This window comes from Pagrus major, chromosome 13 (genome assembly GCF_040436345.1).
Source record: "Pagrus major chromosome 13, Pma_NU_1.0".
Taxonomy (NCBI): Eukaryota; Metazoa; Chordata; class Actinopteri; order Spariformes; family Sparidae; genus Pagrus; species Pagrus major.
The window spans coordinates 4,412,501-4,424,459 of record NC_133227.1 but is presented as its reverse complement, the minus strand read 5'-3'; the positions used below and the strand labels follow the sequence as shown (position 1 = coordinate 4,424,459).

The 11,959-nt window shown below is 37.2% G+C and overlaps 1 protein-coding gene across 1 annotated transcript; it reads right to left on the bottom strand.

Moving 5' to 3' along the window:
* Positions 1–1,282: 1,282 nt before the first annotated feature.
* On the bottom strand, positions 1,283–4,413 carry epd (ependymin). Its single transcript, XM_073479352.1, has 6 exons — positions 4,038–4,413; positions 3,847–3,878; positions 3,605–3,742; positions 3,327–3,513; positions 3,150–3,231; positions 1,283–1,729 (listed from the first exon to the last, which is right to left on the bottom strand). Exons 1-6 carry the CDS (start codon positions 4,114–4,116, stop codon positions 1,603–1,605), a joined length of 645 nt encoding a protein of 214 aa, XP_073335453.1. The 5' UTR covers positions 4,117–4,413; the 3' UTR covers positions 1,283–1,602.
* Positions 4,414–11,959: the final 7,546 nt, after the last annotated feature.

Below are 11,959 nucleotides of genomic sequence, written 5' to 3'. Positions count from 1 at the left end.
ACATAATGATCAAAGGTCCTGCGTAAGTGGTCTTTACCCCATAACATGGTGTCCTGTTTCAGTACAAATGACTTAGAACAAGCTCAGACATGTCTGACTTATGAGACACTCATTATTCTGAATTGATTATTACTCAGATATATATAATATGCAGTATATTTACATACACAGATGAAGCAGCTTAAATTAACGTGTCTTTTACGTGTCAACGTTTTTATCTTTGTTACCTTTCTTATCCCTGTTGGAGAGCTTTTTCACCTGCTTCTGACTGGGCAACAAAAAGAAGAGGTATGTTCACAATCAGAACAGTTTCTCATATACTTTCCTATTATAATTGGAAGCAGACAAAACATGCGCTACTATTTTGTTGCGGGGCTTTTGTAACAGAGGTTACAGGAGTTCATTTTAGAAAATTATAAAGAGTATATAATAAATAGCGTTACCAATAACTTGTATACCTCTATGGAAAATGATTATAATCATTTTGAATTTCTGTATTATTCCCAAAATTACAGGAGGACAATGAGCACGATCATCTCCTGATCATTTCTTAATGTTTGTTTTTTATTCTTGCATTTTGGTCACTTCTAAGTTCCAGCTAGCCGGCTATCATCACTGCCTCCATGTTGGTATGAGCGTATCATACATCATAGAGCGGTCTTTAGACCAGAAAATTCTATTTAATACAACTCAGTATTAATACAACTATTACTAATATGCTCATATTGGTATTTGTAATAATCACAGAGATCCAAACTCAAATATATTGATATTACAGGTGCACTATGTCATTTTGGAAATAAAAAACTCAAACTCCGAAAGTTAATATTTACAATATTAATAAGGTAATAATTCAAACTCAGAACTATATATTATATATATTTCCATATAAACAAGCTCTCCTTAAGGGGAATAAGGTCCCCAGAACACTGATGTTCAGTAAATTAGTATAAATTAGTGTTGTCCTTTGACGACAGTTTGTTTCAATAAGTAAAGATTGTAAGAACTACATAATGTGCCTTTAATAATATTCATATGTATATAAACAAGATTGTAAGACTCTGTGTTAAGTTATATACTCACAATACTGAAATTGTGTTCAGTCAAATTACCAAAACAAACGGCCAGGCTACTGGTTCCTAACGTCTGCTTTTGCCCCAGATCCCTGTAGAGGATTAATCTGGCCATAGCACTGAAATGGTTTGCAATTTCTCACTGAAAATCCTGTCCAAGTCGAACAAATAAGGAAATGCTTTCAGATGAAAAAACGTCTCTTCACACCTTTGACAGCTTTGACATTTTATTGTTCCATTAATCATATCTTACAGGTTTTGTAAGCAGAACCAACTTGAAAAGCCACCGACTGTTAGTAATTACGACTAATTCTATAATCCATGTCATGTCTCTTTCCCTCATAGCAAAATGTATGTATACAGTATGATCCATTCAAAGCCATATCTTCATAGGGGAGTGGAAACAGATGTGATGTAGTGCAGTGTCACACGAAAAAGTCGAGTCACACATGAAAAGGAGAGAAAAGTCTAAAGTTCTGGCAGGCCACACTTGGATAAGGGGTTAGATTTTCTGCTGGTGAGGTTTCATCTACATGAACTCGTTGAGGAAACTGTTTACTGTCCCTTCAGGTGTCTCCTCCAGAGGCTGCCCCACACAAAAGGAAGGCACGGTGAGTTGATCGGGGTCCTTGATCTCAATCTCAACATCCGAGATGCTGTAAGAAGTGATACAAAAATTACATTACTTTACGTTCATTAAAGCCTGTGCTGCCAACAGATACTAAAAAAGCTGCATGAATATCCCTGGAGTGTTCAATTCCTTAAAGGATTAGATCACCGTAAAATAACCACCATGCAGATGGAAAGTCAGGTGAAGTTTTGTAGTCTTCAAAACATTTCTGGAGCTTCAAAGCAAAACAGTGATGCAGCATTTTCCTAAACAACTGAAGTAGATGGGGACTTGTTTTTAAAAAACGAAACAGAAAATGACTCCATACAGTTTATCCAGCGTAATCCAAGTTTCTGAAAGCTCCGAGATCCCAAATTTATTTGAAAAGACGTTATTTACACCCTTTTTTAAACTTACATCTTAACTTAAGCTGCTAAACTAAAAGTTTTAGCGCACAACCTATCGTAAGTGGGTGCACAAGCTTGATGACGTGTCGAGGGTGTAAATACCATCTTTTCAAATCAATTTGGGAACTTGTGGTTTACGGAGATTTGTTTATGCAGGACCAGCAGTGTTTCTTTCTTTTTGTCAGTTGTCTTTTTACATTTTAAAAGTCCCCATCTACTGTTTTCCTGCAATCCTACAGAAATGTTTTGTGGACTGCAACTCTCTATCGGCACGGAGGCGGAGCAGATTATGAGTGAATTTTCATTTTGGGGGGAATTTATCGCCTATAGAGACATTACAGGTGAAAACATCCTTTTTTCATGCACTGGTCAGTTTTGCTTCCATAATATGTCCTCTCTTTCAGACTAGTAGAAAGAAAATGTTCTTATTTTAGTTCAAATTTCTGCTCTGGGAAATCATGCAAAGTAGCGTATAGTGAATTATATCGTCTCATTTGCATATTTAAACATAAAGAAAACTTTTTCTTAATCTGTCCACTACTTTTTGTCTAAAATGTATGACATTTTACAATACATATCTTTAAAGGCTGTTTTATCAAGATGAGTTTTCTCTCGAACTTTGAGCCAGAAATCTCCACTTCAGTATCGCTTACATGCATCAAACACTCCAGTTTTATCCCTATCTCTATTCTGAAGGTTTTTACAAAGGCATTTGTTCATATATCATTGTTCACAGCCTGATTTATAAAACATTTCATTCCGATAAACATTTTTTTTCTGGCTCTTTACTGTACCCTACTTTCTGATTTATAGATTGATAACAAATAGAAAGATATATCCAGAGCTTCCTCTTAAAGTCTTTCACTCTGATGTATAAGCAAAATGAAACGAGGATTTTGAACCTGGCTTTATCAAACGTGTGAATTAGTCCATATTTCATTAGATAATTCCCCATTTTCAGGAATCCAAAAAATGCCGTCATTTAAGTTATCAACTGGGGAAGTTTCATGGTGATATCTATTAGTTAACATTTTTACCCAATTCACAAAAATCACAAACCTGAATAAGAATGTTGTGGAGTCACAGATGTAGAAAGTGGAGATAGGCAGACATCCCATGGTTACAGACATGGCGTAATGGCCTAAAACAGAGAGCAGATGGAAAACACTCAAATTAGAGTTTTGCAACTTTATCACAAACAAAGGCACGTGTATTATTTTACAACATCTCCCTCACCTTTCGAGCCTGCCATTGACCCTGACCATACATTGACTTTTAACCCCTCTCCTTCGATGGAGGGACTCCCAGTGTTGTACGTAGAATGAAATGATGCATCATCGGGAATATCCAGAGGGTGCAGGCTGCATTGCAAGGATTTCTTCTCACAGCTCTGGTTTTTGCTGTCAATCTCGTAGAATACCCCCTGCCAGGCATTTGAGACAGATTCAGATGTCAAGGTGTAAAACAAAACAGCATGGAGTGAACATTTATCTCTAAAGAAAGAAATCAGCTACCTCATCAAAAAACATCAGCACATCCAAACCGATTGATGTGTTCGTGGGGGAGCTCTCGTTTGATCTGAACCGTAGTTTCTTGCCCATCGAATCGTAAGTGAATGCACCAAATGCCTTCACGTCACCCTTTAGAGTCCACTGGTTTCATTCAACAACATACATTCACAGGGAAAGACACAGGATTAATTGCTGTATTTTAAAATGCTACAAAAAAGTACCAGAAGATGGGTCTAAAAACTCACCACAGACATGAATCCTGTCATGTTGGGGGAATCTGAAAGACAAAAATGTCAGTTAGATGGGTGATAACAACATATTAGAAGTTAGACACTCTTCAGACTTACACAACCTTTGAGTTTTCTTTACTATAATGTTGCACAACTCAAAACCAAATGACAAAAGGAACCAAAACGATGAAACCACAAATTCTTACGACAAGGCTGATGATGGTGGTCTGCATGGGTGGTGGCAGTCAAGCACATGAAGACGAAGAGCGTTACAGCTGCATACATTTTCCCGGTCCAGAGAGTCACAAAATAAAGATCGAGATGGCAAAAAACAACCCAAGCGCATCTAGCTTTCAGTGAAATTGATTGCTGCTTTTATAGGGATAAAGACCGATTCAGTCGATGAGTGTTGCATAAAAAGACCCAGGATGCTGGACTTCAAACATCAAGCTGTCTAAACAAACAAGCCCCCGTCGCGGCTGGTGGTGACCCAATTAAAGAGTTTTCATAGGCTATCTTTTCTTCTCAGATTACGCAGCTGTTCTCAGATGTTTTTTAGCAATGTTTATCTCTGTCTGTCCCCACGCTTTCCAAAGCAGCTTTCAGACTGTTGTATGTGAAGAGGAGGTCAAGTTAGGACACTGTAGAGGATAATCGAGGCTCACATACGATGATGATGTGGTTAAAGTATAGGTTCACATAGGTCGTCATATACACAACCCCATGCAGATGGAAAGTTGAGTGGAGTTTGTAGTCCACTGGAGCTTCACAGCAGCATTCTCCTGAACAATTGACCACCTCTGATGGAGAAAAAACCTAAAATCTAAAAAGCAACAGAAAAAAAACAAAACGTAAAATGACTCAAGATTGACTGTAAAAGAATATCTACACCTTCGTGAATAGATAATAACAGAATTTTAATTTTTGGGTGAAGTTATCCTTTAAGGGGCATGTACTGTAGACCTATATCAAAGTTTAACAAAAGCCTTGAATGGCCAGACATGGAAGCAGCCTGTGTTTGTCAGAAACTAAAACCTTTCTCTGGATGATGAATTGCTCAAACTGTGCTGCTATGTGTCAGCTGAAACTCTCCTGCATGATTTTCTTCTATTTATATGTGATTTTAAAAGGGTTGAACTATAATGAAATGCAAAAATAACGCTTTGTGTTTGGTATGTTGTAACCCTTCATATTCAAACATAAAAAAGACAGCTCATTAAGAAAAAACATTAATGACTACGTATAATGTCTCACTATGTATTAGTGGACTCAAACCCCAGTATGTGGCTGAACAATGGGCTGAAGAGTTTTGGCCAGCAGTGAATTTGGCCGGCCTCCTGGAACACCCTTACCCTTTCTTTTATAAAGGTGATCCAAACTAAATAGAAAGCCCGGTCTGTTTATACCAGGTCAACTGCACGAGCCAGGACAGAAATGTGTTGTTGTCACAACTACACTTGGTGCAGCTGTCTTTTGTTCTTCTCCACATAAATTGTCCCTGTTGTGTCAGTGCTTACAAGCAAACAACTCAGTGCACTCAGGCAGACAGGTGAGAAACTTGTTTATCTCGTGTGTGCTGCATTTTTGTTGGCCTGCCGTGACCTCTGATGATCCTGCAGTCTATAACTTATTCTTTCCGATTGAATATATATATATATATATATATATATACACGGAGTCTGGTGGCTTTGTAGAAAGCATAAATAGATATACATGTAGCAGTTTCAGTTCCCCATTTTAAACTGATATAAATTGTTTGTTTTGTTTGTTTGTTTGTTTGTTTGTTTCGATGGGCCTTTTTTAAATAGCTAAAATAATATAAAAATGCTGCAAAGTGCAGCCTATTAGCTTCTGTTTGACAGCAGCTAATGTTAGCATTCGGCCACTTTTTTTGCTAACATTACTGTTTGATGATATAACACGATACAACAGGGAAGGTCTAAATGAATTCTAAAATATCAACACACAGCTGTTTTAAACCTGGAAGTAAGACTGTGGCTCTAGAAAGGATCTTTTGCGTTTTTAGCAGACAGGTTAGGTTGATGCGAGGGGTATTCAGTTGGTTGCAATATGCAACCTCATCGCTAGGTCCCACTAAATCCTGCACACTTTAATGCTTTAAAGGGGTGAAGCTAATTTAAAGTTATTATTTGTGCCTTTCCTTGTGTGTCTAAACATTGTTTGTCCTTTTCAGGCTTTTAAAAATGAAAGCATAGCCCTTAAATACATACATATGAAAGTCCCAACAATTAATGCCTCGGAACAATCAGTCATGAACATGTGATCAAAAACATACAGCATTTACCATAATCTGAATAGGAGAAGAAAGTGCATAACAAAACTAAAAGGGGGTCCCTTAAAACCACACTGAATGAGACTGAAAATAGAATGAGAGTATATTGGACACGTCATGAGGGAAATTCAACTTTACCGTATGAAGGGAATTGAAGGGGAGGAGGTAATGAAATGAGGGAAGCCCTTCTCCTTATGGACCCCTTCCTCTTCTACTGACCACATCATGACATTTCAGCAAGTGCTGAGTGTTTTCTTTTTTGAGAGGAAGCACTCACCCAGTCACCTACAGTTTGCTCTTATTTCCTCATGTAAAGCGTGTATTATAGGAAGTGTCTTTTTTTTTTTTTTTTTACATATAACGGCAACATCATATGATCCAACTGTTATTTAAGCTTTGTTTTATTCATGACGACTCAGTGAGATTATTATTACAAGATGTCTTTCTGAGGTTTATTTCTCTGTCACGCAGGCAGGCACATCTACCAAAAACAGTTACAGAAAACTGTCCCAGGTAAGTATTCACGTCAGCAGCCTTATACCCTCAACAGACAGTTGACTCAACCCTAAATCACACCCCGCTAGAGAGAGTGCTGAACTCTGAGCATGTAGAGTCGTGCCAAAAATAAGTTGGCCTTAGTTGGCATCAGTATTTGAAGAGCTGGGAATGAGACTCAACAATCGACTATCTTTCTCCAGAATCGTTTTTTTGCACCTTTAAACAACTGCAAGTCACACAGTCCTTGTTTCTCCTACGCCCCATATAACACTCACATTTTGTTTACACAAGTCTCTGCTCAGTGTGCCCACTCTATGCTTGGTGTCCCATATCAATTTCAGCGCAACCAAACAGAGTCAATGAACTCTACTGAGAGGCCCTGACAGATTCAGTGAACCCAACTGAGAGAAACGCTATGTTAATTATGCTACATTTTTAATTCCCCCCCCCCCCCCCCCCCCCCACAAGAACATAGAAACCTGTGACCACAAAAAGACAACTCAGTCAGACAAAACAGGACACACACACAAACACACAAATTAAAACATTTCGAAAACACAATTATGTTGACACCTTCTGAATGTCAGTGCTGACCATCTGACTTTTTTCACAAACACACAGTAATGAATTTGTATTGTGGCATCAGTGTGTAATATAGGAAATAGCTAACAGGATATATCTCCATAATCCAGTCTAGATCATATAGTGGATTGTTGATAAACAAGCTTTGTTACTCTATAAGAATTCAATCTAAATTTTGAAAATTGTGTAGATTTCCATTGAGAGCACGAATTAGACTGGGAACTTCAAAGGTTTTTGCTGTGGTGAATACAGGTTTTTTATTTTTGGCAGACTGCAACCTGGAGGAGGCCTGGCGTGTAGTGGCAGACAAGATGGCACAGCAACATAAAAAATCATTAAGTAAACTTATAGTCAATTAAACTTTAGTTAATTCACTGTTAGCAGACAATGAAATGCTTTATAAACCATTCATTAAGTGATAGTAAAGGTTTGGATACGTCAGTTGCAACTTTACAATAAACAATGGCTTGATAAATGGTTTATAAAGCATTTAATTGCAACAATTAACGTTTTTTGGCAGAAAAAATAATGTTCCTTGAAAGTTTGTGAGACGTAAGAAAAACAACGTTGGCAGAGCGTTGTTTTTCACTACTTTCCAAAATTACAATCAGGGAACGTTCGCTATGGGGGTCTAGGGAATATTCCCCTGCCTGAAGGCAACGTTCGGGAAACATTTCCCAATGTAAATTGTTTGCTGAGACATTTATCATCTATCCGGGGACTTGATTTGAAACCTTCTGTCTAAAGTCTATCAGAAATATACGATTTGAATCATGGCATTAATCAAAACTATTACATAACTGCTTTGTATTCCCACTCTTAAGTTCCAATTACTCTCTTTTTCTTTACCCCAACAGCTATCCCAAAACAAGTATATATATTCCTTTTGAAACAATACAAGAAGGCCCTTTAAGATTTGTATGTGGAGTGCAGTTACTCTTTCACAGGAAAAATCAAGGATCATCTGATTCTTACATACACTGGAATACTGTATCAGGAAAAAGTAAAATGTGATGTAGGTTGATTGAATGAACTGGACCATATATATCTTGAGTTAAGATTAGATTAAATTAGAGAGTCTTAATTGTTCCCGAGGGGCAATTTAGTTTGCAACAGTAGTCAACAAAATCAGTACAAATCATCCTAAAAAGATACAATACATAGTGACATAACATATAACATAACATATAGGAGGTCATCATAAAAATATACGGTGAGAAATAAAAAAAAAAATATATCATAAAGCTCGAAGAGTGCATCAGTCCTTTGTTTAGTGCAATACCAACTAAACCTACAGCCTGTTTTAGGAACCTAACAGCTGATGGGACAAATGATCTTAAATATCTGTTTGATTCGGCCTTCTTAGGGACCTCTAAGTATACCTCCTCCCAGATGGCAGGAGTCGAATCTCTGCATGGAGAGGGTGATGAGGGTCTGCCAAAATGGCCTTTACCAAATCACCCTGAAGTAGAGTAACTGCAATCAGAAAGTAATAAAATGTAAATCAGAGGCAGCAGTGTTTCTAGTTTATTGTGGCAGGCAGAATGAGCTTTGGACCCTACTGATCAACGCTCAGCTGTGCACAAGTACGAGACAAAGAAGCCGTCTAGACTTTCCTGCTGCCAAAATCAAAACTGCCAAAGAGGTTGGTTGAAACTACCAATTGTGTCTTTCCAGGGAGAGGGAATTTTACTCAGATTTCTGTATATTTTGAAACTGATAGCATAGGGATTGTCTCAGAGGGATTTTCACAAAAGATCTTATCACAGCCTGGGCATTTGTGGCATCAAAAAAATCACAGTGTGTAACTTTCCTTGATGCAGTGGGAATTGCGTGTTAAATTCAGAGGTGTTGCCCCTGAACTTGATGTAAGCTGGTAACTTTTGACTTAAAAAACTGACTGAGAGTTGTCTGTCATTAAATTATTATTATTAGCATGATAATGTCTTATTGTTCCACAGTGCAACAATAATTCTCTTAAAAAGTGTTAGACTACAAAATGTTGCTGTGGGTTTGATTTTGTTAGTTGTAATCAGGTAGAACTGTGAATGAGGACAGAAATTGACAGCTACTGCGTCATGACAATATTTAATATACTTTAACATACAGTAATGTAGTGTCTTTAACACTGACTCTGTGAAATGGCACAACTGATCCCAGCAGGTTAATTAACAGCCCGTAGTGGCAAGTGACACTCTTGCATCATGTAAGCCCTTCTTCAGATAATATACATGCCTTTTACTCTGTGGACACAGGCTCAGTCGGTGGGTAGTGTGTGTGGGTGTGTGAAGAGACTCCTCGCTGATCAATTAACACATCAGGCCATTAACTTTGACAGTATCACCGCAGAATTTGTCAGTTGCTGTTTGGAAACACACCATGCAAAGATGGACCTAAACGAGCGAGACAGACAGCCAGAGAGCGCAGTGGAGGCAGAGTGGGCTGGAGAGTGACTGTAGAGAGGGAGCAGTGTTAGTGAACATGCCCACACCTCCGCACAACCCTCCAGGTTTTGTGTGAATGCGGCTGAAGTGCACACTTCATGCTGTCTGCTGTTTGTCTTTCTGCTCTGTGTGTGTGTGTAGCTCTGCCCTGCCCTCGGTCAAACAGACCACACACCTGCAGCTCTTTATAAATCCATGACAGATAGGGAGCAGACAGAAAGATGGAGGCTGTGTTTTCATTAGATGTCTCTCTGCCTGCTTATTGTTTAATGCAGCATTATTAAAGAGCATCAGATGAACAGACACTGGTACTGTACACATTTTCAATTAGTTTTGAGTTTACTGATCAATAAATGAAACCATCTGTCAACACTTTTACTTGTTTAATTTTCAGTATGATAATTGATGATCCCCCAGTTCAATTCTTTTGAATGCTGGGTGACTTCCCATATTGTACGCATTGGATTTATTGGTTGGGAATTTACCTCCAAAGAATCATCAGCCCACTCATGGTTGTACATTTTTTGGAAGGGAGAGCTGTTCCCTTCCCATGAGGAAAACCACAAATGTATCTTCTCTATAACACTTTCAATTACGCTATCTACCCAGACTTCTTTGAAAGAGTACAGCAACATTGGACTAGAAAAAAAAAAAAAATTAAAGACTCAGCCCAGAGATATGACTGAAGGCCGTATGAAAACCCACAGTCGAATGTACTGCATGTAAAATTATTATTATAAGCTGTGTGTTTCATGATTTGCTTCTTCTTTGAGCAGCAGTGACGCCTCAGGAGTCCAGTGATCAACCTCAGCCTTTGGTTTCCCCAGGCCCAAAGAAACACATATATGCAGGGTCGGATTAAATGGACAGATTACTCTAGGCAGACCTTTTTTGGGGGCCCTCCTAAATGCACATCAAAATAATTTAAATGACACAGGGATTATTACTATACTCATAATCAATATATTCAATAATCAGAATCAGAATCAGAATTCCTTTATTTGTCCCGCAAACAGGGAAATTTCTGTGTCACAGCAGCCAAAGGACAGTTCAATTTAACAATAAACAATAATAATAGTAAAAAATAAACAATATAATAAAAAGTAAGAAATAGAAATAGACTCGTATTTACATAGTATGTACAATATAAACAGTGTATTTATAAACAGCGTGACAGTGTATTGTTGTTAATAAATAATAAATATGGGTATGAAACATTGTCCAGTTAGTGCAAACCAAAATAAGAAATGGGTTATGTGTAATATATATTCATATGCAATTGTTAAGTCATTTAAAAGAAAGTATAGTTAATGTTGTGTTGCTTGAAAATAGATAGATATATAGATATATAGAAACAATAAGAAACAATAAAGTACTATATACAATAAAATGCTTAAGTAGTTATAAAATAGAATACTGAGGTAAATAAAATAAAATGCTGAGGTATCGAGGAGTAAAGGTAAGAACATAAGGTGCATGAGGACAAGGTGCAGTTTTATTTACAGTATATACATTGAAATCAAGTTTTATACTGGAGATTTCTGTAGGTGTTTATATTTTTAAAATATTTTAAAGTTGAATGTGTATGTAAACAAGTATGTTAAATATTATTAGGTGGTTCTTTTCTCCTCTGTCTGGGCCCCCCAGGGGCAACAAGGCCCCTGGCATGTGCCTAGATCAGCATGTATCAGCAACATATTACGCATATAATAACAACAACAAACAACATCAATAATGACATAGAATATATAATAATATATAATATAATATTATATTATATATAATAATAACAATAATAATAATAATTTTAATAATATCTTTATTTGAAGAGATTCTTTTCACAAACAAGTTCACATAAGGCCAAACTCGAAAAACCATCAATGTTAAAAGCAAATAGAATAATTTATTGGTAAATAAAGATTTTAGAATCAAGTTCCAGTGAAATGAAATACAATATCTATCTATCTGCCCCCTCCAGTTTTGAGCTCATGCAGCATACTGAGAAGGAAGTAAGAAGACTAAATCAGCAAGAGAGAGAGGGAGAGATAGTAAATGAAGAGGAATAGAAATTGGCCGACATCAGGAATTCTGATTTAACAAAATCAACATATTTCAAATAATGACAGTCAGGATTATGGGGGCCTTTTTTTAAGCTAAATTTTCTGTTTTGTTTCCAAGAGATTTGCTGAAACTGTGTCAGTAATTACACATCAACATCATGAGACTCAAGAAACATTCCCTGAAGATGCACAGTCATGACTGAACTACACTGAAGTTTCAGATTTTAGTCATTTTTAACAGTTTGCCACTT

Coding starts and splice junctions, on each gene's coding strand:
- epd (XM_073479352.1), bottom strand. CDS start 4,116: ATGTATGCAGCTGTAACGCTCTTCGTCTTCATGTGCTTGACTGCCACC. Junction 3,743..3,846: donor TGACAGGATTCATGTCTGTG/GTGAGTTTTTAG, acceptor GAATGAAACCAG/TGGACTCTAAAGGGTGACGT. Junction 3,514..3,604: donor TGCTGATGTTTTTTGATGAG/GTAGCTGATTTC, acceptor AATGCCTGGCAG/GGGGTATTCTACGAGATTGA.